The 21,872-nt window shown below is 42.3% G+C and overlaps 3 protein-coding genes across 9 annotated transcripts in view; all 3 read right to left on the bottom strand.

Moving 5' to 3' along the window:
* The window catches only part of dclk1a (doublecortin-like kinase 1a), a 39,763-nt gene extending 28,550 nt beyond the window's left edge, over positions 1 to 11,213 (bottom strand). Inside the window, exons 1-3 of one of the 2 annotated variants that reach the window (XM_053846682.1) lie at positions 10,798 to 11,213; positions 10,006 to 10,401; positions 8,537 to 8,886 (exon numbers count right to left, since the gene is read on the bottom strand). In XM_053846682.1, the coding sequence (XP_053702657.1) occupies positions 8,537 to 8,886; positions 10,006 to 10,366 (711 nt within the window). In that variant the 5' untranslated portion in view covers positions 10,367 to 10,401; positions 10,798 to 11,213. The remainder of the gene's footprint in view (positions 1 to 8,536; positions 8,887 to 10,005; positions 10,402 to 10,797) is intronic. The other variant, XM_053846684.1, reaches the window with a different exon arrangement.
* Positions 11,214 to 12,002: 789 nt separating this feature from the next.
* ccdc169 (coiled-coil domain containing 169) lies at positions 12,003 to 16,978 on the bottom strand. Of its 3 annotated transcripts, XM_053848074.1 has the most exons (9): positions 16,929 to 16,978; positions 16,524 to 16,577; positions 16,194 to 16,276; positions 16,013 to 16,123; positions 15,664 to 15,704; positions 14,717 to 14,815; positions 14,266 to 14,319; positions 13,903 to 13,976; positions 12,003 to 13,767 (listed from the first exon to the last, which is right to left on the bottom strand). In XM_053848074.1, exons 3-9 carry the CDS (start codon positions 16,270 to 16,272, stop codon positions 13,593 to 13,595), a joined length of 633 nt encoding a protein of 210 aa, XP_053704049.1. In that variant the 5' UTR covers positions 16,273 to 16,276; positions 16,524 to 16,577; positions 16,929 to 16,978; the 3' UTR covers positions 12,003 to 13,592. The 3 variants fall into 3 exon arrangements, with proteins under 3 accessions (XP_053704049.1, XP_053704048.1, XP_053704050.1); XM_053848073.1 differs by lacking the exon at positions 16,929 to 16,978 and having other exon boundaries at positions 16,524 to 16,907; XM_053848075.1 differs by lacking the exon at positions 16,929 to 16,978 and having other exon boundaries at positions 13,616 to 13,780; positions 16,524 to 16,907.
* A 487-nt stretch (positions 16,979 to 17,465) lies between these two features.
* Positions 17,466 to 21,743, bottom strand: sparta (spartin a). 4 transcript variants are annotated; one of them, XM_053848069.1, is made up of 9 exons: positions 21,717 to 21,734; positions 21,609 to 21,652; positions 20,469 to 21,214; positions 19,909 to 20,103; positions 18,984 to 19,116; positions 18,714 to 18,908; positions 18,474 to 18,635; positions 18,116 to 18,206; positions 17,466 to 17,713 (listed from the first exon to the last, which is right to left on the bottom strand). In XM_053848069.1, exons 3-9 carry the CDS (start codon positions 21,207 to 21,209, stop codon positions 17,488 to 17,490), a joined length of 1,743 nt encoding a protein of 580 aa, XP_053704044.1. In that variant the 5' UTR covers positions 21,210 to 21,214; positions 21,609 to 21,652; positions 21,717 to 21,734; the 3' UTR covers positions 17,466 to 17,487. The 4 variants fall into 4 exon arrangements, with proteins under 4 accessions (XP_053704044.1, XP_053704043.1, XP_053704046.1 ...); XM_053848068.1 differs by having other exon boundaries at positions 21,609 to 21,743; XM_053848071.1 differs by lacking the exon at positions 21,717 to 21,734 and having other exon boundaries at positions 21,614 to 21,632.
* Between the last annotated feature and the right edge of the window lie 129 nt (positions 21,744 to 21,872).

The following is a 21,872-nucleotide window of genomic DNA, read 5'->3' on the forward strand; positions in this document are numbered from 1 at the left end:
CGGTTAAACCGAGTCTGTCATCGCTGTGAATAAAGGTTGTTTGTTTAAAGAAGATTTTTGAACCTTCCACGGTTTCTACGATGTTTTCAACCCACTCAGGGTCACAGAGTGGAAGATATTCATCTCATTAAAAACATCCACGTGGATTAAAAATGACTCGAATCTCCATCAGTCTTCTATAACTTCACCTGGTCTGAGAGGCGGGACACCCTGGACAGCTCACAGACAACCACTCCGGTGGGAGGAAAGTGGATGACTCAGCTCCACTACTTAAATTTAAGCCAGGATAAGACATCTTAAGACCTAAATATATATTTAGAGATGTCACTTTAACAAAAGGACCGGCTCATTCTGTGCAAACAACTGGACCATTTTAGAACTCGGAGGGCGAGATGGTGGTGAACATGTGAATCCAATGTTAGTGGTAGAGAGAGGAGGAGGGGCAGCGCGGTCCCTAAAGGCTTCAGCTTAAAGCTGAGAGGAAAGTATAATGGAGCAACACATGCTGCTACAGTGATGGGTGTGAAAAGTATGGTTACCATAGCGATGATGTCCCTTAGGCGTTCATACTCAGGCTGAGGCACGCCATGGAGTGCAAGCAGAACTCAATTATACAGATCAATCTTTCATATTTTATCCAGAGTGGTCACAAAACCGAGGCCAAAACACACAAGCCTCGCACGGCCTGTTTGAAACAGAGTCAAAACTGCAAAGGGAGTTCAATGTGAGAGCTGTAAATAACACAGTGCGAGATTAAATGAAAGTAAAGGAAGCTTGTCATAAGCTGAAACCGGCAGCAAACAGAAAAAGAGCAATAAAGGATTGGATCTATTCCTGACTGCTGCTCTGAGCTTTGCGACGACAAAACAAGCTGCTTTCATGTCTCTGCTGCTCGGTTCCTTGCACAGAATCACTGCTGTTACACAACAACCGATGCTAAAATAAGGACAGGGTGTGGGGAGAAGATGACAAACTCAATAAACTACAGCGGCAAATTAAAAACATTCTCAGTCATGTAGGTCAAAGACGAGAGAAAGGAGGAGGGATTTAACGCTCAGTCGACACAGTGTTTTTAGTCATTACAGAAATGAAGGTGGAACATTTGGAAGGTTACAAAGCGACAGAGGCCTTAAAAGTTGGTTATGTAAGTCCCCTTTATTCACAGATCGTATGGAGCAGGAGCTAAATGAAAACGATTATTCAATCTGTAGATAATAATAATCAATTATATTTGAGCGGTAAAATCTTTTCCACCGTCAAAATGCTTCATGACATCGTTGTCATTGTGATTTTTGCCTGGAGGGGACACTCGAATTTAACATCAAAGCGCATCTTACATCACATCATTTGTATAATTGTTCTAGCTTTTTCTTTTTTTTTTTTTTTTAACGTTCCAAAATTCAAGGCCTTTTGTGTTGTGATCATGACACCTAGTGGTCACTATGTCTGTGTGCAACATTTAAACTGATACATATAGAACACCCGTTCTAACATGAATTACATTATATTTCTGATTAACATGTCGGGAAACATATAGATTACAGGTTATATAAAGGTTGATAAATATGATTTAGTAGTCCTAAATAAAACGAAATTGTGTTCTCTTACCACAAGATGGCAGTGTTGAACAGCTTCACACTCTAATGAATAACAGTTTTTTTGTCGTTTAAAGATCAATAATAATGCTAATATTAAGAAAAATAAAACTACCCATGGTAGTTGCGCCTGCATTTTTGATATTATACATTCTAATGTTAAAATATTCCTAAATATTTACACAAAACATTTTATAAAATCCAAAGCATCTAAAATGAATATGGAATAATTCATAGCATCAGGGACTTAAATGATATTTTCATAATAATAGAATTGAAAAGGACAAAGTAAAACAAGCAGTGTACGGTTGACTGGAGGTTTAGTATCAGCATATTGGACTGTCTGCACACACAGACACACGCACCACTAAGAACTTCGGAGTTAAATCTAATCTTTTCGTGTCTGACTTCCATCTGTGCTGATGACAAATCAGAAGCGACATCACCACTCGCTCTGTCCATTTAGACGCTCTATTTCTGTCTCTAGCTTTTTAGCATCTGGCTCATTTAGATTTTAGTCTTCCAGACCCGTTCAGTCAAATATAAGTGGCGCTCGCAGCTCTGAGCCCCTGGCAGCACACATATTTAAAGGGATTGGAAGGATTAATGTGAGACTGGGAGATAAACTTTTTCCCTTTCTTCTCTTCTGTCCAACAATGAACACTTATCAATTACTCAGAGTTCATGGGAAGGTCACGTTACAGTAATCCCGCTCTCAAAAAGACCATATTTTGGAGGGATGAGCTTTGGCTGCTTCTGGTTGCCAGAGGAGCTTAGAGTTGGGGATCTGTCCTTGGTGCTGAATCAACCACGACAAAAGCATGTGATTTAAAGCCTTCAGGAAACAAAGAAGTTGTCGTGACGGAACTTAACTACACCACGCTTCGTGATTCAATTGGTCCTTTCAAAAATGAAGAGAACCGTTCATCACTTCAATGGGTTATGATAACATAACTACATTCATTATACTTGAACTGGAATAGCAATATTGTCATTATCAGTCATCTCAACAGTGATATTAGCTGCACGGTAAACGTTGAAGTAGAAATAAGAAGTACCTGTGAGAGAAATATAAGTTGCAGTAATGGTAGCAGTGTTAATAGTAGAAGTAGTATAAGTAATAACAACCTGTACAGCTGTATTGAAGGCAGATGAAGGAATAAGCAATAGAAGTCATAGATGTTGTAAAAGCAGCAATAGTCAAAGTAGAAATTGAAGTTGAAGTTAGTAGAAGCCTCAGTTATGGATTTTGCTTGCAGAAAAAGTAGAAGTAGACAACGTTGAAGTATGACTTGTCGCAGCATATAGTAACAGTGCCCGTAAATAGTAGTAGCACAAGTAAATGCTGTAATAATAATACTTCTATTATATTACAGTACCAGACAGAGCAATAGTAGTGACAACTGTATTGGCAGTAGGAGGAGTAGACATAGCAAATACAGCGCCAATAGTTGCAACAGAAGTAATTGTGCAAAAGTTCAGTCGTAAAAGACGTAGTAAATAGAAGACGTATAAGCAGTAATAGCAGTGGTAGTAATAGATGTAATAGCAGTAGCAGCAAGGAAGGTGGTGTTAATGTTGTGGTAATACAACTTCATGTGTGTATAAACAAATGTATGGATACGTGTGAGTATGTGTAGAACTACATATGCCGTTCAGTTACCACAGAACATGAATAACCTCTCTGTCCTCTCTTCAAGTGAAAGACAGAAACCAAAGAGAGACACAAATTGGGACCCAGGAGAACAAGCACCAGAGAGGAAACTGCAATTCTAGCTCTGTGTCATGGGCCTGTACAAGGTGAAGCCTCGTCATCAGACATCAGAATGACAGGGCTGCAGACTGAGGTTTTCTAAAGCGGTGGAGCCACAAGGCAGAGCAGTGACACAGAGCCAATTAAGAGTGCAGGGGAACAAACCAGAGCTGTTGCTGCTGCTGCTGCTGCTGCTGCATTCACCTCAAACCGCCACAACAGACCGAGCAGCTGCCTGCTCACTTACATAACAACTTATGTAACAGCTGCTGATCTCCATAGGAAACTTTCCTGTTCACTTGTGAAGTTCAGTATGTCTCCGTCAGTTCTTGTCATCAATATAGAAAAGAGACATGTTTAGTTGCTACACAAATACACAAGGATGTTCGCCCTTAAGGAGAAAATCTCCTCCATCTGCTTCTCTGAATCTCTGCCTAAATAATTTCACTTAATCTGAACCTCCTTTCGAAAGCGCCAGCTACATCAGCCGTCACTTTCATCCCTGTAAACCAAATCCCTCCATCCTTTCTTGGATGCTTTCATCACCGCCTCAGTGATCCGTCCATCTGCATTCCTGAAAAAGTGCATGAATGAGTGGTTCTGAAGGAAGTAAAAGGATGGATTATAAATCTTGAACTGCTTGTCGATGTTGACGCTGCAGGGCTAGCAATAATCCACAGCATCTGCTTCCTTCCTACTAGTAACTTCAGGCGACCGAAGGCCAGTTTGTTATTCTCCTAGTCAGAAAAATGCTGATTCATTGGAGATGTTTTGAAGACTCAGATCAGTGCTGATCTAAGTTCAGCAGTCAAATGTTTGCGTCGGTAAAATGTTACTGCACAAAAACAAACAACATTTTATTGCAGAACCAATTTGCAAAATGAACGACGGTCTCTTCCTGCACCTGTCCACTCTTCCGACACTCACAAACCAAGCCTTCTCTGGACCACACATACACACACTGTGCTGTGACTCAGCAAGTCAGGAGGAACGGAGCACAACCGGCAGCGAAACCTGACAATGTGTGCAACAATCTCAGCATATTCATTCTCCACACATTCTAAAGGAGAAGGTGAAAGATCAACTCTGGTGATAAACAATGCTTTAAATAATTGGTGCACAGCTGCTGTTGTGCCTGCAGAGCTGGATTCAGGCCATAGAAGAGGGAGGCAGGGAGGGAGGGAGGGGTGATTACAAGAGTTTGAGATATGATCCGAAGGAAAAGAGAAACTGAAGATTAGATGAGGAGGAAGGAGACGAGGCTGCCAGGTGCGATCGCTTCGAGACAACTTAACGTCCGGCTCGTTGATCCACAGGCAGGTGATGACGCAAAATAAACATCTTAAAAAATTGCACAAACTATGAGGAAAATAAAACCAAAACATTGCATAACAAGGAACCCTGAAGAGAAACAAGAGGCAGAAGCGGGAGGCAGCAACGACAACATAAGGAGGAGAGAGAGCTAAAGCAAACGCTTCTGTCAAGAGAAGAAAATCAAAAGTGGTGCTGATGCAAACCGCACTGCAGGGAGGTTCCTAGTAGCTTCAACTGCCTATATTGATAAACACATCTGGATCCGGGCCACAATGTGATGTGTCGTCTCTAATGCTGTCACGAGTCACCTAATTTAACATGTAAGTGTTGACGTAATCCCTCTGCAAAACGGGATTAGCCACAAAGATTACTCAGAAATCTAAATAATCCTTGAAAATTAAATAGATTTTAACCTTTTAGATGCCAACCAAATGGTAGAACTGAATGGGCCAAAGGAATGTTCTCCTTACTATGAGTAAATTGTATTTTGAATTTTGTTATTCAAAATACAATTGACAAAATATTAAATAACAAATATCATAACATGTTGCTCTTCTGCTTACTGATATTACTGTTATTATTGGCCGTCCGTGTAGTCACACTCACACTATCTAGGTAGATAGACAGACAGACAGACAGACAGACAGACAGACAGACAGACAGATAGATAGATAGATAGATAGATAGATAGATAGATAGATAGATAGATAGATAGACAGACAGACAAATAGACAGACAGACAGACAGACAGACAGACAGACAGACAGACAGACAGACAGATAGATAGATAGATAGATAGATAGATAGATAGATAGATAGACAGACAGACAAATAGACAGACAGACAGACAGACAGACAGACAGACAGACAGACAGACAGACAGACAGACAGACAGACAGACAGACAGACAGATAGATAGATAGACAGACATACAGATAGACAGACAGACATGTTATCTTGCTAGCAATGCACAAAATAACCCTGCAACAATAACAGACTGCGAACAAAATTAAAGAGGCATCACTTCATGCACTGGTTAATAACTGCTCGCAGCTAATTGCAACAGACGCGGAGACATAAATGAGTCCGACTCATGAGTCTGTGTCACTGGTCATGACTAAGGCTGCGTGAGGTTTGCGAGGGCCATGCTAACAGGGCAGCCATGTCCTAAGCCACTTATGTCTCGTCTATCTTTGTGATGAGATCACTCCAGCTACCTGCGCAGCGCTACGATATGACATCCAAGAAGCTGGGGTCGTTCCTTAGCAACAAGATCAAAGCATCGCAGAAGGTGCTCAAGGCACTGAGCCTTTGGAGAGAATAAGAGGGGATGGTTGTAGAGAAACAGATCCAAGGCTCGACATTGTAGAGGTGGGACTGGAATTGGATACAGTCTCTCACTTGTTGCTCCTGTTACTGAAATGTGAGATCCAAAATGATCACAGTGCAGTAAGCTCTCCGTGGGGAAGCCAAGTGTGCGGCACATATCAGATTCTAAGCTTGTTCTCAAGCTGTCATGTAACCTCCTCCCCCACCGCCGTACAATGGCCACTTCTTTTTAGGCCAGCAAAACAGTGAGAGTGCCAGTATGATATTTTCAATAGGTGATGTAGTTGAAGACGGGGGAGCTGTGGCGGAGATGGGTTGTAACTCATGGTTGGACGAATGAATGGAGCTGAGCAGTGGACTCAAGAGTTTGTCGATTTCCTTCCTCATAGTCTCTGACCTCATTACCCGGGTTAATGGAAGCAAAGAAGCAGAGCTACAGTTTTTTAGACTCTGCAGCTCTACAGGGACTCAGCGTCACCGTCAGCGAGGCCCAGAAACCTACTTCATCCGTAGGCTGAATGACTGACACGACTCAGTTGACGGGCCGAAACCCACGCGCGGGAACCTGCTCTACTCCACTTATGCATCGCACCTATGCTCCTAATCTTTATGCACTTCAGATATTCTATAATGGCAATTGCTATTAGTACAATTATTGCTTATTACTGGATTGTTACGGCTGAATCTAAGTTTCATACAAGTCCAGTTCTTTCTGTAATTTTAGTCAGGCAAGAGCATTTCACACAGAGCTAGAAGATTAGAGAGTGTTTCAAGGACCTTTGACCAGTCCACAGCATTTGTCTTCGGTATGTATAATCCAAACCTGACTGCCACTGTGCCCCCAAGGGCCAGACTCAACCCATTGACTGTCCCAGTCCCGCAGCCAAGAGGTCAAGCAAAAATCAATAAATCTGGCCCCCTGTTCAGATGCCACTTTGTTTTATTTTTGATATATATTTATCATTTTCAATTGCGCAGATTATGCATAAAGCAACATATATATATATATATATATAATGGCATTCAGATCATTTTAAAACTTATTTGCTTCACTAAAGTATATTCCTCTTGGTGAAAAGGAGATTAATAAAATACATAAAACTGTAATTTTTAATTTCTCGTAGCATTTATAATAATAATTTCTGCTTTATTGTGACACTGTCCCTTTCATCTCAACTTTCCACGTCTTTTACAAACTGCTCAGCACCATATAACTCAATAAATCCTCTTAAATGCAAAAAAAAAACTAACACAGGGAGATGCATTATTTCACAGTGAGTGCGTTACCATGGCGAATAGCCCGATCAATGGCTGTTCTAAAAATAGCGCGGCTCAAACTGAGTGAGAGCTAAATTTATTGTGTAATGTTGGAGATCATGGTAACCCATGACAACCACCGAGTTAGTGGGCAACAGTGTGAGTTAAGAGAAGCTTTTTATTCAAGCGAAAACCAGATCCAGAGTTTCTAATAGCAGGTCAGGGGTTTAGTGAGACCTCCTGCTGTACTTTATGCACACGGTCACATTAAAAGTTAAACTTCACACCTGGCTTTTAATGGTAATAACATGTGGTTAAAGAGTAGATTAAAGGCAAAACATTATGCTTGTGACACTTCTGCACAGGCGGTTTTGTTTCAAAATAGTTTGAAGGCATAACTCCACCCAGTAAGTTATGAAACATATGAAAAATGATGGGAGGAAGGATGATGAGGTGGAAGCTACTGACAATGCTTGAGATGCTGTTTGGGCAACAGTCAAGAGCTTAAGATGGCAGCGTAAACACTAATGGAATTAAAGGGCACAGTGTCATACATCCTCTTTTGTTTACCTCCACAGGTAGTGATGTCGTCATATGGAAGCAGTCTCTCTTAATATACAAGTCTAGGCCTTCACTTTATGTCTTGTCAATCACATCCGCTTTCACATCAAGTAAAATATGAGCAACAAATAGAATCTCTACAGTTGTGTTCTCAAAGTTCCAGAGGGTCCTGCCAGGGGAGTGGGGTTTTTCCCATGGTGTTGGAGCCATATCAGCTCAGGAAACATGCTCAAAAGAAAGACCAGCCTGTTGCCCTTGCATGTCAAAGCTTGAACTACATGCGAGTGTATTGATCCTCCATGTGAAGTGCTCTGTTTGGAGGCTCATCCAGTCAGAGCAGGAGCTGAATAGGTGGGCGGACTATCCAGAGGGGCAGTGACTCAAATGTTTCCGTGTTAGGAGGCACAACACTCACAGCGTTCAGTGCAGCGTGGGTGACTTTCAGACTCCATTGATAGATTTATGTCATCGCTACCTTACGCTGACCTCTTTTTTACACTCCTCTACACTCTCACTCACAAGTGCTAGACTATGAAAGGAACACAAACGTTCTTCATGCACAGAGATCCAAATGTTTTGTGACAGCACTGATGTCTTACTTTTATCATGTTTGATTCATCTCCTCAACAAGAGGAGCAACCCCAGGCTATGAAAAGGCTTTCACGACCGCTGTTGTTGACATACTCCTCTCTAAACAATGACTTTTTATCAACGATGGATGGCTTACCAGCTTGCCTTCAAGTGTGTAGATCTTCTTGACCACTCCGGAGTCCAGCTTGATGGCGTCCGTGATGTCAGTCAGGACCTGCTCATAAGAATGGGCTGTTTTCTTGTTGAGCAGGATCCTGACAGCCTTTCGGGGCTTCACTCCACTTCTCACCACGGTTACTAGTTTGGGACGTATAAAGTCCTTGATTTCACGGCTCTCTGAAGCTCCTGCTTTGGTGCTCCCCAGCGAAGGAGGCCCGCGAGACGTGGCTGCGGAGGCCTTGACGTTCACGGACCAGTTGGGGTTCACGTTTTTGGTGTAGTCCACTTTTTTGAAGGCTTCGATGGAACTACACACGTAGCTCTCTCCTGAAAGAAAGAATATGCAGATTCATTTTGATATCTGGAAGTCACTCGAACCTCTGATATGTTTGAAGGTCAACATCGTGTCGATAGAAATACTCACTCACGTATCACATAACTACTTGGATAATAACACGTATATCAATAGTTGAGCATTTTATTCTCCAGTAACTTATCTGACCCCCATCCAAAATGACAGAATGATCACACTTTAGATTTGGGAACATGCAGTATATTACAATAAATTAACCACTTATTCGGATGTGTATAAGCAGCGTATTAGCCAATAATTAATCATTAAAAAGTACATATTAGTGTGTTGTTAAGCCTGATTACATTTTACAATGGCATGATTATGAGACATGATTATTCTCTGTATATATACTCTGTATATAAGCAAGTATTTTGTTTATAAATAGTTAATATGTGCTCCCCAGACAAAATAATAAATGAACCAAAAATGGAAACCCAACAGAAATGTTTCTCCCTATTCAGCACCTACACAACATAAAAACTACAGTAGTGTCATGGCAATTCGGCATCTCGTAGCTCATAAATAATAAACACCCAGCAGAGTGGCAGATTTAGCTTGGGGCAAGAAGCCCCTGTTGCCGTCCTCCAAGGCGACTGCAGCGCAGTAAAACACAATGCTTACGATGTTCAACTTCCTCTCAACCAACCTCTCAATAGGAAATTCAAAAAAGCAGGGCAGAAGATTAAAAAAAGATGTCAGGACTCAACAAGGGAACTGCCTCAACAAATAGTAAAATTTAATTCAAATATTATTTTACTTGAGATAAATTTTATTGACGAACATTCGTGTAATTAAAAAAAGTAAATAATATGTTATTAAAAGACATCAGCAGATCATGGATTTGGAAAACAACTAACATCTTCTCTATAAACTTGCTTCATGTAATTTTACACTATTTTTTACAGGTGTAGATTGTTGTCTTCAGTCACCCTTCATTCAAAACATTTGGGGTACGGTGGTTGCTGATATCCAGTTTAGTTTTGCATTGTGAGACTCCGATATTATGACTAAATATTCGTATATATCACCTTAGTGTACTTCATTGACTGACAGCCTGTCACCTTTAATTCTGGGTCTTGAGACTTGCTCACCTTCCATCAGCTGATCGATCGTGGTGATCCTTCTGGAACCATCCAGTGTGTAGATGGTTCTGACTCCCTGTGGCAGGTTGACATTGTCGGATAGGGATCGAGTCAGGTCTGCCAGCAGGGCGTCGAAGGTCCGGAACCTGTCCGTGGAAATGGCGTACACGATCCCGTTAAAGTACCGGTCTCCGTTGCGATAGAAGCGCACCTTCTTGGCTCTCTTCTCCGCGCTGAGTGTCCGCAGGGTCCGGGTGCGAAACAGGCTGCAGTGTGCGCTGTGTGTGGGACTCTGGAGCCCGTTCATCTTCGCGCTGGATCGGCCGTTTCTGTGACCTTTGTCCCTGTCGTCGAAGTGCTCCATCTCCATCTCGGTGTCCAGGCTGACCAGAACCGCAGTGCTGTCTGAGGGGCAAAGTTGGTGTCCAAGTTAGTCTACACGACAGTGATCCAGAGGGCGACTGGAGAGGTGACCAGCCGGCGGCGTCGGAGCTGGACGCCGCGTCTCAAAATACCCCGCTAATGACAGATTAAGAGCTCTTAAGCCGAGCAGCGGCCGCTGCGCTTCATGGCAGTCTGGGCTTTTGTTGTGATGGAGAAATCGACCGTCACGAATCAACAGCACATTTCATTGCGACCTTTCAAACATCCTCACATGAAACTATCAAATACATCACAACAGTTACGGCCGCGTCACTTTTTAAGATGCTCTTTAATTCAACTTTTGCCGCCGATGAAACAGCGTTTTCATGTCGTGACAAGTTCATGGACACTTTAACTGAAACGGAATTGCAGACTCACCTACGCGGGTTACTAACGCTTCAGTGACCTCCAGTCTGACTCCTTCACTGCTCTGCCCCAAAGTGATGGTGTCGAGTGAACAATCCCGGCCGGAATGAGACCCGAGGCGCAGCGCTCCGCCACCTCCTGCAGGCGCGCGTCAATGTTGCCTGATGGGCGAAGAGGTTGGACTGGAACTGGACTGGGAGCAGCTGCTTCTCCTCCCATTCTCTCTCTCGCTCCCACCTCCTCCACACCGCGTCATCCAGTCGTGATTCCATTCAGCGCCCCCCACTCTCATTGAGATGCGGACCCACGCGTCGCGCACGTGTCGAGGGTGTGTGGGGCTGGCAGTTGGGGCTCATCTACACCCATTTTAGAAACCGCAGTGTCTCACAGCTCTATTACATGAACGGTCTATCTATTGTGTTTCTACAATAATTTCTGCCTTCAACAAGATAGATTTTATTTGCTATTAAAAAAAAATCAATGCAACATCAGGTGATGTTCATTCATATGTGAACACTTATAAAATCCGTGATTCTCTTATGAGCTTGGGCGTTCTTTTTAGGGTAATAACAGTAGCATAAGTGGCATTTTTTTTAAGTTATAATCCCATAGTAGTACATTAGATTTAGTACTGGTGACTATAGTGACAGCTACCGATGAGCAGGACCATATATCTCACACTAAAGTGCCACCAGGACTTTGTGCCATGATTTATTTTAAGTGACAAAATGCATTAAAGCATCCGTCTGTCTGGGCTCTGAAGTGGCTCCTGATGATAACAGGAGTTTTTCGGCACTAAAAGTGGAGCCGAATCTCCTCCAGATATCAACCAACTCCACTCCATCGTCACCCCGAGACGGTCTTGGTCTGAGCCTGTCACGACGGAGCTGCAGTCAGGCCCGGAGCTTTGAGAGCTGAAAGGTTTTTGGTTGCCGATCTTGGCGAGATTCGAGCTTCTTCAATTAAAGAGCCAGCTGGTGCCCTGCTTTAATCAGCTAATGATAGTCAGCTCAGGGTTTGAATCAAATCAACAATCAGATTAGTTCGCTTAAACCAGCCAACATCAGCAGCTCACCTGGGAAACAATGATGGTAAGCACTTCTGTTGAGACTGTTGTTACACAACAATGAGAAGAAGAAGAATGGCAGAGTGCAGATCACGTATGGAGCCATTCACCATCATATGTGGAGAGGCTTTAAACACACTGGGGTCACGATTTAACTCCTATTTTTATAGTTCAAAGGAGGTTAACTCTGCGCTAAGACCAGATTGACACATTTATTTGAACCATCTGTATAAACAGGTGAGTAAAGCACAGTATTTAATGAAACATTTTTTATTTCTATACCCTGATTCTACAACTGCTTTTATTATTATATTACACTTACATCTATATATATAAAAATAATGGAGAGAGAGCTACAACATGCCAAACTGCCCACACACTACAGTACTTTTTATGTTGTGCTGTCGGTGCTGGATAGGAGGAAACATTTCTGTTGGGTTTTCATTTTTGGCTACATGGAACCTGTTAATGTTAACACATAGTACTAGACTTTGGTTGTGAATACCTCAAAACAATGCAAAACCAATACACTTTATCTTTTCTATGTTGCATTCTTGGTGAAAATGGGAGCCAAGATTAAAGATTGAATTGTTCCTGACATATGCATTTTCACATACTTTGTTATCTGGAGCAGAATGATTGATGGTAATTGTAACCAGTGCGTCTTCTGCGCGAGGTAGTGAAACTAATATTCTGAATCATTTATGGCGCCAGCATAAAGCAAGGATGGTTGACATTGACACAAACCCAATGAGGATTAATTTAATGTCCCCATTAGCTAGCACTAGCAAAACATAGTGAGATTAATGACATTTATCGACTTTTATTCACAGACAAGTTTTGTTTTGCGTTTTGTCAGGTCTGTAATCTAGTGTACTTGAGCTGTAGCTGAGTGGCTGTGCTGTCACCATGGAGTGTGAGCGGGTTTTGTGGATGTGGCTGGACGTGGACACAGTTCCCTGCACTGTGTGTGTTTGTGTTGACAGTGGTGAGGATGTGTCCCCACAGTGACAAGCGTTAGAGAGAGCATAGCGAATAATAATAAAGTCTGACTGTACAAGACTCTAGACATTATAGAAATGATCATAAACGGTGCAGACAGCGAGTCGTAATGGTTTCACGTCCAATTTCAAACTGCTCTTTGTGTTCTTGTTGTTAATGTTGTTAAATGCCTTTCAATGGCTTCTTCGGTGTCTCCAGAATTTCACACCCATCATACACCACCTATAACCAGTGGCTCTTTCACAAATACAAATAAGTTCATATGAAATCACACCTGTATGTGGAAAATTATGGGAAAAACGCCCATGTATTTGTCAAAGCATCCAGAAACATGTAACGGTGAGAGTGGTATCATGTAGCCACACATCCTCAGGATATGGAGAAAGGTTTGTCTTTATGACAGTGTCCTAAATATGATCTTACATCACAACTTCATAATGTCAAATCTGTCCTACGCACAGAAAAGGCTGGTTCCACTAGCACAGATTCGTTGCCCCCGCGTTAAGAGTGGTCGTGGGTAGGTGTAGTGGAGGAGGCTGCTCTGCCTGCCTTTGCCATCAACATCAAACTGAGCTGCTTTTTACGTAACGCACGTTGTAGGAGGCTCACCGTGAATTCAGAGAGAGAAATATCAGACTCAGCATGGAGTCCGACGTCAGGCTCTTGTTGATTCGACATTAACAGAACAAAGGGACTTTTATGAATGTAGTTGGATGGCGGCAAAGCTTCAACAGATGCTTTATGTTCTGTGTTTTGGGTGATGTTTAATAGTCGGCAACCTGTTGCCTCGATAGGACGTCGTCCCCCGCCGCCCCTCGGCTGTCGCTCCACCAGCATCTTCTCTCTCAGCTCCTCCTTCTACTGCTTTTCCATGCTTTTCACTGGCTTCTGATTTCCGACTAGTTAGCTTCACCCTGTCCAAAGAGACTTGTTAAAAGACACATAGTCAAAAACACAAAGACACTGACACAACAAAACAGGTTTGTTTAGATTAAGAAAATCAACTGATACAGGAATGGAAGCATGTTTGAGCTTGGTAACGTCCTAACCTTGGATTACCCTCCACGCCTCTCTGTGGTTTAGTGGAGTACTGCCTCCTCTGGGTTTCAATTGTCGACGACAACTACAGCAGCAAACAGACGACACAAAATTAAGTGTTTGACTCAGTCCAAAACAACAGAGTCCAGCTATACAACGTGCTTTATCAGGGTTTATTTCGCTGCTCTGGACAGGGGCACACAATACAGAATGAGTCTGCAAGTCCTTGACTCACCTTTAGATCTAATTCACCTGTTATGTAACAGAGATGAAGCAGCAGGCAGTGAACTCTTCGGGAGAGCGACCTCCTCCCAGCTCAGATCATGTGTTTACTTGAGCTACAGTGTAAACAAGCGCGTAAAAGTGACCCTTACCTTGGCGATCTCTGAAAGATAAGCTCTCCGCTCATCATTGGTCTTATGAAAAGCCTGACAAAAAAAGGAAAAATAAGTCTCGACTCGTCACATTCCCATTTCATGACAACAATTGATCCATCTGTCAATAATAATCCGCCGCTCACGGGTGTCGTGCTAGCAGTGTATTAGTTGCGTGTGTGTGTGAGTATTGCAGCTCCTCAATAGTAATTAGCAGCAGATTACAACAGGGATTACCTCCTGCGCTTATGTGGTAAAGGTCTATTCAAGAAATATCTCTCAGCTCGGAAAATAAACAATGAACAAAGGAGGAACTGGTGGAGAAAGTATTGCTGAAGTCAACATGAAAATCAAAGAATAAAGAAGTAAAAGACAGCGATGACAATTTTGATTCAAACGTGCAAAAAAAGTTGTTTCAACTCCATTAGTTCTTGCACTTGTGGGACCACACCTTTCCCTCCTGATCGATTCTGACACGACAGTCGGTCAGCTGACTCTGCAGGTCTGACTTCTCTTCAGTCAGGAGCTTCAGACGCTGTCTCAGTGAGTCCTGCGACAAAACGACTCCATTCATCATCACAACATGGCTGTCCGCCTGCAGCAGCGTGTAACTAGGTTCCCCACAACCACCCCAGGAGCCACATCACAATTGGATTGTCTAAACGAAATTAAACGGTGGTCATGCAAATGACTTTGTGTTTTGATTTAATTTGAAGATGTCTCAGTGTTCAGCGACGTGGTACAACTGAACCAGTCAGAATGGTATTAAATCACTGTTTTTAGCTCCCTCTGCTGGTCAGATTCGCAATGAGTGGACCGTCATAAAGCTTAAATGTTTTTACATCAAACGAATCCCCTATAGGCTATTTGACATTGGTTTTAAATGCATGGAACGGTCTTAGTGTTCGTTATTAATCTTTATTGTGCTGTCATATATGTGGAGCATGAAAAACAACTATTAGACTAGCTGCGTGTATTGGCAAGGAACTTGTGATACTATTCACATCATCATATTTCAGGCACAATATGTTCACATATCACAATATTGTGATATATTGAGATACTCTACACAGTTAACAAAACAAATAACACATAATATTGCTCCAAATTGGCAGGACAAATTAAGTAAAAACAATTTAATTTAAACAACTTTTCCATTTTATTAATAATTTAACATGATATATTGCTGTTTAAATATTAATCTATTTACTAGTCCAGATTTATTAATACTGAGAAAGGTACAGTTCACATTGAAATCCTGTTCCTCTACCTATTTAAACATTTTCTATGTACAACTTATTTAATAGCTGCTACACATTAATAAAGCACTAAATTTAAAAAAAGTGTGTTGCCATGCCATAAGGTGTTATGGTATATCAGCTTATGAAAAACACTCACAATTGTCATGTCATCATAAGATCGTATAGAAGCCAGTCGATCTGTGGAACACAGAAACATGTGAATTTACAATGTGTTTGGTAAAAAAAATTCACAAAAAGCAACAGGGAGATGTCAAGCTCAGTGACACAACACAGGTTCTGCTCCAGGGCCTTGAGTTTGAGCTCTAGAATTTATTATCAAGATGCACTTCTTTCCCACAGACAAGAGTTCGTGTCTTGAGGGAGAACACAAAGCAGAGATGAGGAATTCCAAAGCAGACAGTTGGAGGGGGAATAAACACAGAGCACCTTGGACAGATTCGCTAAGTGAGTTAGCATAACATAGTGCTACGTTATTAAATACTGACCCATTGGGTTCCCGCGCAGGTCCTCCAACCTCTCATGGACCATTGAAATCTGTCTCTCCAGCTGACCGTTTAGCTCAGTCTGGGTCTCGTATCTTGTCTTCCACTCGTTTCCTGGAGGAACATGTACAATGAGCAGAGTCACTTGGCACAGACAACAACTTAATTCAGTGTATGCAGATACCTTCTCCGTCGACACTATGCAGTCTCTCCTGTAGTTCACACATTGTGCTTTGCAGGTCACTGACCGACTCCTTCAACATGTCTCTGCAGTATTGAGAGGATGTGATTCAAAATGTGGACTATCTTTATTTGACTAACAGCAGAAGAAGAATAAAAAATACTGAATTTACAAAGATAGTAGTGAAAGAGGTTAGTCACGAATATCAACATCTTACTAATCTAGTAACTTGTATCATTGAAGTCTCATATTAAAATCGCCCACTGTTTACGTCACTGAACATTGCTAAAGATTTACTCAACGACTAGTGAAGTACAAATACACAAAACTTACTTGACTTCAAGCTCTTGCTCCAGTTCGGCCCGCAGCCGAGGTAAATCGTATTTGCTGAAGTCGTTCATGTTTTTAAAAAGTAACAAAGCGTTAAGTTTGAGTCACCGGATCACCATGACAACAACTGTTTCCGGCTTCCAGGTGTGGACGGAACTGAGCTTGTAAAGTCTATAAACGCACAGATTTGTGTCGGTATCAAAACTAAAAGTAATCGTTAGGTGTTTCTAGATGTACTCGTTGGTTGAATGTCACATCCTCACTCCCGCGATGTTGTTAAAAAATATGACGTATCATGGTGCTAAAATGCTAACATGCTAACGTCAACTCGAGCCAATGCTGTATTTGTCGCTTAATTTTAAAGAAAATTAAGCGACAAAAAAAGTGATACTGGTGTACAAAACTTACGTTTAATCACGTGACGTCGTGAGATTATTAAACAAGGATGGCACCAAACAATATAAATTATATTAGATTATATATTATTTTATATTACATTCTCCACTAAATCTTTGAAAGTGCAGCTATACTATATACATATACTACACAACATATACTACCTGCTGCACAAGAGTTCACTATGAAGTTCACTTCACTATGAACTGAATGAGCCGCTCAACAGGGCAAACGTTTAAAAGCACAAATGGAACATGGTGAATTACATTGTCAAATTCAGTTATGTCCATCAACACTTATACTAAACAAAACACACGCATATAGAGATACTGAAGGCTGAATTGTTTTTCCCACATGTCACTCCATTAAGGTATTTACTGTATAATGCAACATCAGCATAAAGATCTTTAAAAACCATGTACATAAATATATGTTTTATATTAATTTCGTGTCCTTAATAACCACAAAGAGTAACAGTTTTACAAGAACATATATTGTAATAGAGAAGGAATATAAATGAGAGGTAATAACTTGTAAACATTTAGACTGGCCTTCCTTTTAAAAAAAAAATCTATCCCTTCTTTTCTTCCTCCTCTTTATTTTTCACGTCACTTCTGTTCTTCACGTCCTCTTTCTTCTCTTCATCCGAGCTCTTGACCATGGCTTTGGCCATTTGCTTGCCTCCAGTCTTCAGGATGGCTTTGACGCCCAAATTGTCAATATTAAACGCCGTGGCGCCGACGTTGATGGCAGACTGAAGGCCGGTGTCAGTTGCTTTGCCCGCGTCGTCGCCGTACCTTTGCCAGGGATATATATTGGGTTGGAGCGTTCACACTCAACATCAGTGATGTTTAATATGGTATTGGAAATAAAGCATAGTTACAGTTAGCCACCACCAATGAGGCACAGAAGCGTCGGCAGCTCGCTGCAGCGAAAGACAAACATTCAAGCCACACGATGCACAACAGGAAGTATGATTGAATCACTGTGAGACATTGTTAGTTTACTGATCAGGGGTCCCCAGGAAGTCACTTGTTTTTGGACATGTTTAACAGTTTCTCTAAGCCCCTAAATCTGGAATAGAAATGCGAGGAGAAAGGGAGAAACAGAGAGGCAAGTTTAGGAGACAAGACATCCCTTCAAACCGGTGAAATGCAGATAGAACTGTCAAGCAGACGGAAACGTTGAGTCAAACTCACTTATAGGTCACGCTGTTGACCGTCTCCGCAGCAAGACTTTTGCCGACAAGTTTGGCTCCAGTCTCCAGGCTCGACCAAACAGTCGAGAAACCTTAAGGAATAAGAATTATTAGAAGAATATTGTCATAATTATCATTCAAACATATTTTATCATTTTAAAAAATATGATTTAGAGAGGAAACATGTCAATAAAAACATAAAGAGTCGGCTGAAAATATTACATATAAATAACCAGACAATATTTCAAAAGAATAGGCTGAAGAGGGAAACAATAAGAGTGTAAGTTGTTGTGAAAAATGGGTGAAAATAGATATTGAAATTTCAGTGTCTTATCTCAGCTGATCTTATCTCTACATACCATGCATGCTGGAGGCCGCCACGAATTTGGCTCCATCCACATTTGAAGCTTCGCCCTCTTTCCTTGACTTCAGGGACTCTGGTACCAGTTTAGCGCCGTGTTTCTTTACATGTGGTGCCATTTTCTCCGCTACATGTCCCATCGCGTTGCTCAGTCCAGTCACTGAAATATTTCAAAATATATTTTTTTGGCACAAAAACGGTCCATTTTCAAGAATCTCACTGAAAAAGAAGCTCCAACCTAAGTACTTGCTGACTCGCACAGCTCCTCCAGTGGCCGTTTTAGCAGCATTCAGACCTTTGTGGACATGAGGATTGACCTCAGTGGGTGTTTCCTCTGGCGTCATGCGGCTCCGGATTTTAATTCCACCCTTTTGGATGGCTCTTTCTGTGGCTTCTGCCCCTTTGATGAGCCCTACACTCAGCCGCGTTGCTCCTGAACCGAAAAAAAAACATTAACACCAACTGCTGGTTGAAACAGCGCCACCTGCTGTTTGTTCTTTAAACCTACCCGTCAAGATTCCATGACCCATTTTCTCGCTCCACCCTGGAAGCAGTGGTTTTTCTTTCCAAGCATTTTGTTCCGTTAATGGACCCAGGGGAACTTTTTCACTGAGGCAGATGACCTCTGACCCGTCTGGACCCTAACAGAGGAAATCCACTGAAGTAGATTACTTGAAAACCCAAACAACTCCTGGTCATATGAGTATTTTACTTGCTATTTAACTATGAGCAAGCTCACATTCATGTCAGTGGAATGAAAGAAAGAATTGGGTTTGAACAGGAAATGTTTTTGTTGTCAAGCTACAGATGGGTCGCTCTTTCAACAACATTCATCTCAATGGGTGTGAACCCTGTGGAACACAAAGAACTGGTTTTGAACTATGCATCCTTCTTTTCTGCTGTATGAATTTCAATTTTGTTTGGTGGCTTGCTGGACACAAGCAGATCACCGATGAAAATTGTGAGCTGCCAAGTCATGGACATGGAAAAAGTGAAAACTCAGCACAATGTATTTGTTTCCTTGTTCCCTTCTGCTTCCAGCTGGTTAAACTCCCAGTTTTTCAAATATTTTTACAAAATTGAATGTTTTGTCCTTTGATGTTACTATGTTGTGAAATAAAAGTGCAAATAAAATTGGAAAATTTCTGGCTTCTAAAATACCTCATTATTATCAGCTGGTTGTTAGTTGTTCAGGCCGTTTGATATTGAGGTATTTTATAGGCCAGAAATTTTTATGTTTTTATTCATCCAATTTTATTTGCACTTTTATTTCACAACGTATTAACATCAAAGGACAAAACCTTCAATTTGGTGAGTTTAACCAGCTGGAAGTAGAAGGGAATTAGGAAACAAACAATGAAACTAATGGGAAATGGTGCGACTGCTGGGTTCAAAAATATGTGCGCAGACTCTACCTGATGTTACATAATCACCTGGATCCTGAATTCGGAGAGCTGAGTCATGAGGTCTTTGAACATGTCCTTGCTGGTGTCGGGCAACTCGGATGACAAAACAATGCCCACGTAAGATCTTGCAGCACTGGCCAAGGTGTCCGGAAACATGTAGATGCCCGAGTTAGCCAGCAGCACTGGGGTCTCTCTGGTCAGCGGGTACCACCAGTTACACACCTGGAATAGATGATAATCCGTTACATACTTTAGCACTGTGTTTTTGTTTCTCCAAAATGACGTGGCACAGATGAACCGGGCCCTGTTTTGCCCCCCTCCAGCCCCCGGAGCTGCAGCACAACAGAATCGCAGAGTCATCTGTTAATAGGACTGTTGTTGTACAGGGAAACAAAGGCGACCAAACATTGGTAGGAACAGAGGGCAGCAAAATACGCCCTTTGTAGAGGCCAGCGGCATTTCATTGCACCTAAAAGGTTTTCGCCTTTCACAGTCAATGTTTGTGGACATAGATGCATCACTCCTACTTTTCTTTATTTAGATTTGAAAACAAGACAATAAGGTTAGACGTGTCTGTCTGTACTCACGTCCAGAAAGGCAGGTGGACTCCCCGAGGAGACGTCCTGGTGCTGCGTGTCGAAGGCGATGACCCGGAGGTAGCCCGGGTGGGTCAGCGAGCTCACCTGTCCGTTTGGCGCCACGAAAAACAACTGCACACCCGAGGAGATGAACAGCAGCTCGTTCCCGTACTCGCCCGCCCGGCCGCCCATCTTCTTTCCGTCTCCAGCCAGACCGAAGTCGGAGCTGCCGTGACCGTTGGTGGGTAGAGGAGAGTACGGCGGGGGACGGTCGCCTGAGTTGGCCATGGCTGGAGGAGCTTTAGCCGGGGTGGAATGTGTTCGCCTGGGGACTCCAACGGGGAGCGGAGGTCTGACAGGGGCTGCTTTTGTGCCCGTCTGTGATGGAGTCTTTGGGTGAGGGGGCGGGACTGGATGAAAATCAGGAGGCAAATCCTTCAGCAACTTTCCCTTCTGACTCACTGGGGTCAGCGGTGTGCCGTGCAGGTCAGTGATGTGGAGGCTCACGGTGCTGAGGGTGGCCTGCATCCTCTGCTGCAGCAGCCGGGTCGAGTCCCACACCGCTCCCTGGTGCCTCTCCCCACTGATGGGCACCTCAATTCCCTGCTGCAGGTGAAGGAGGCCTTTCCTGTAATACTCCAGAGCCTCTGGTTTTTTGCCCCGCTCCTCCGCTGTCAAACCACGACGGAGCGCGTGGTAGGCCATTTTATACTGGTCCTTGACAAGGATTACCTCCGCAGGTTCAAACATTCTGACTGTAAAATATGAAAACAAGACAGACATTAATATAAAAGACTACATTAAATGCTCAAAAACAAACATCTGTGGAATGGGACGGAACTCTAAAAAGTTCATTTATATTATGAAAACACTTATATAATAGGGGAGACGCATTGAGATCCTAACAAAATGAAAGATAACATGAATTGCGAGCGTTGGCGGAGTGAGCAGCGAACCTGGTTCAACCCGAACTTCAAGACGAACCAGCAGACGGGACGCAACAATTATTGAAAATTTCTTGTGCTTCATATCTCAGATTTGTAACAAACACGAACCGTAGCTTCACACATCAAACGCTTTCTTACTAGAAAATTCAAATGAAAACTACCATGATAAATAAAAACGGAATCGTGCGGAAGAAATACAAACCTCACTAATAAGAAACGACGTCTGTTTTTTTCCGTATATCCTCGCTGTCAGGACAAAAATAGCACCTTGACTTAGAAATGAAAGTTTGGATTTGACAATCGTCCTCACCTGTCTGAGCCACTCTGACTAACTTCCGGCAAAGCTTTTCAGATTAAAATCTGTGTCCGCTATGGAAAAATTGTGCACAAAAATGCGTCGTGGTTTTGTGTAGTATTGTGTATCATATTATATCTAGCTCAATAATTTTTTGTGGGCCAATTGTGA

This window comes from Synchiropus splendidus, chromosome 17, assembly GCF_027744825.2.
Source record: "Synchiropus splendidus isolate RoL2022-P1 chromosome 17, RoL_Sspl_1.0, whole genome shotgun sequence".
NCBI classification, from domain to species: Eukaryota; Metazoa; Chordata; class Actinopteri; order Syngnathiformes; family Callionymidae; genus Synchiropus; species Synchiropus splendidus.

Coding starts and splice junctions, on each gene's coding strand:
- ccdc169 (XM_053848073.1), bottom strand. CDS start 16,591: ATGAACGACTTCAGCAAATACGATTTACCTCGGCTGCGGGCCGAACTG. Junction 14,816..15,663: donor CTTATGATGACATGACAATT/GTGAGTGTTTTT, acceptor GTTTTGTCGCAG/GACTCACTGAGACAGCGTCT. Junction 13,977..14,265: donor ATCTTTCAGAGATCGCCAAG/GTAAGGGTCACT, acceptor TTGCTGCTGTAG/TTGTCGTCGACAATTGAAAC.
- sparta (XM_053848068.1), bottom strand. CDS start 21,209: ATGTTTGAACCTGCGGAGGTAATCCTTGTCAAGGACCAGTATAAAATG. Junction 20,104..20,468: donor GTCCACCTGCCTTTCTGGAC/GTGAGTACAGAC, acceptor CATCTATTCCAG/GTGTGTAACTGGTGGTACCC. Junction 19,117..19,908: donor TCTCCGAATTCAGGATCCAG/GTGATTATGTAA, acceptor TTCCTCTGTTAG/GGTCCAGACGGGTCAGAGGT.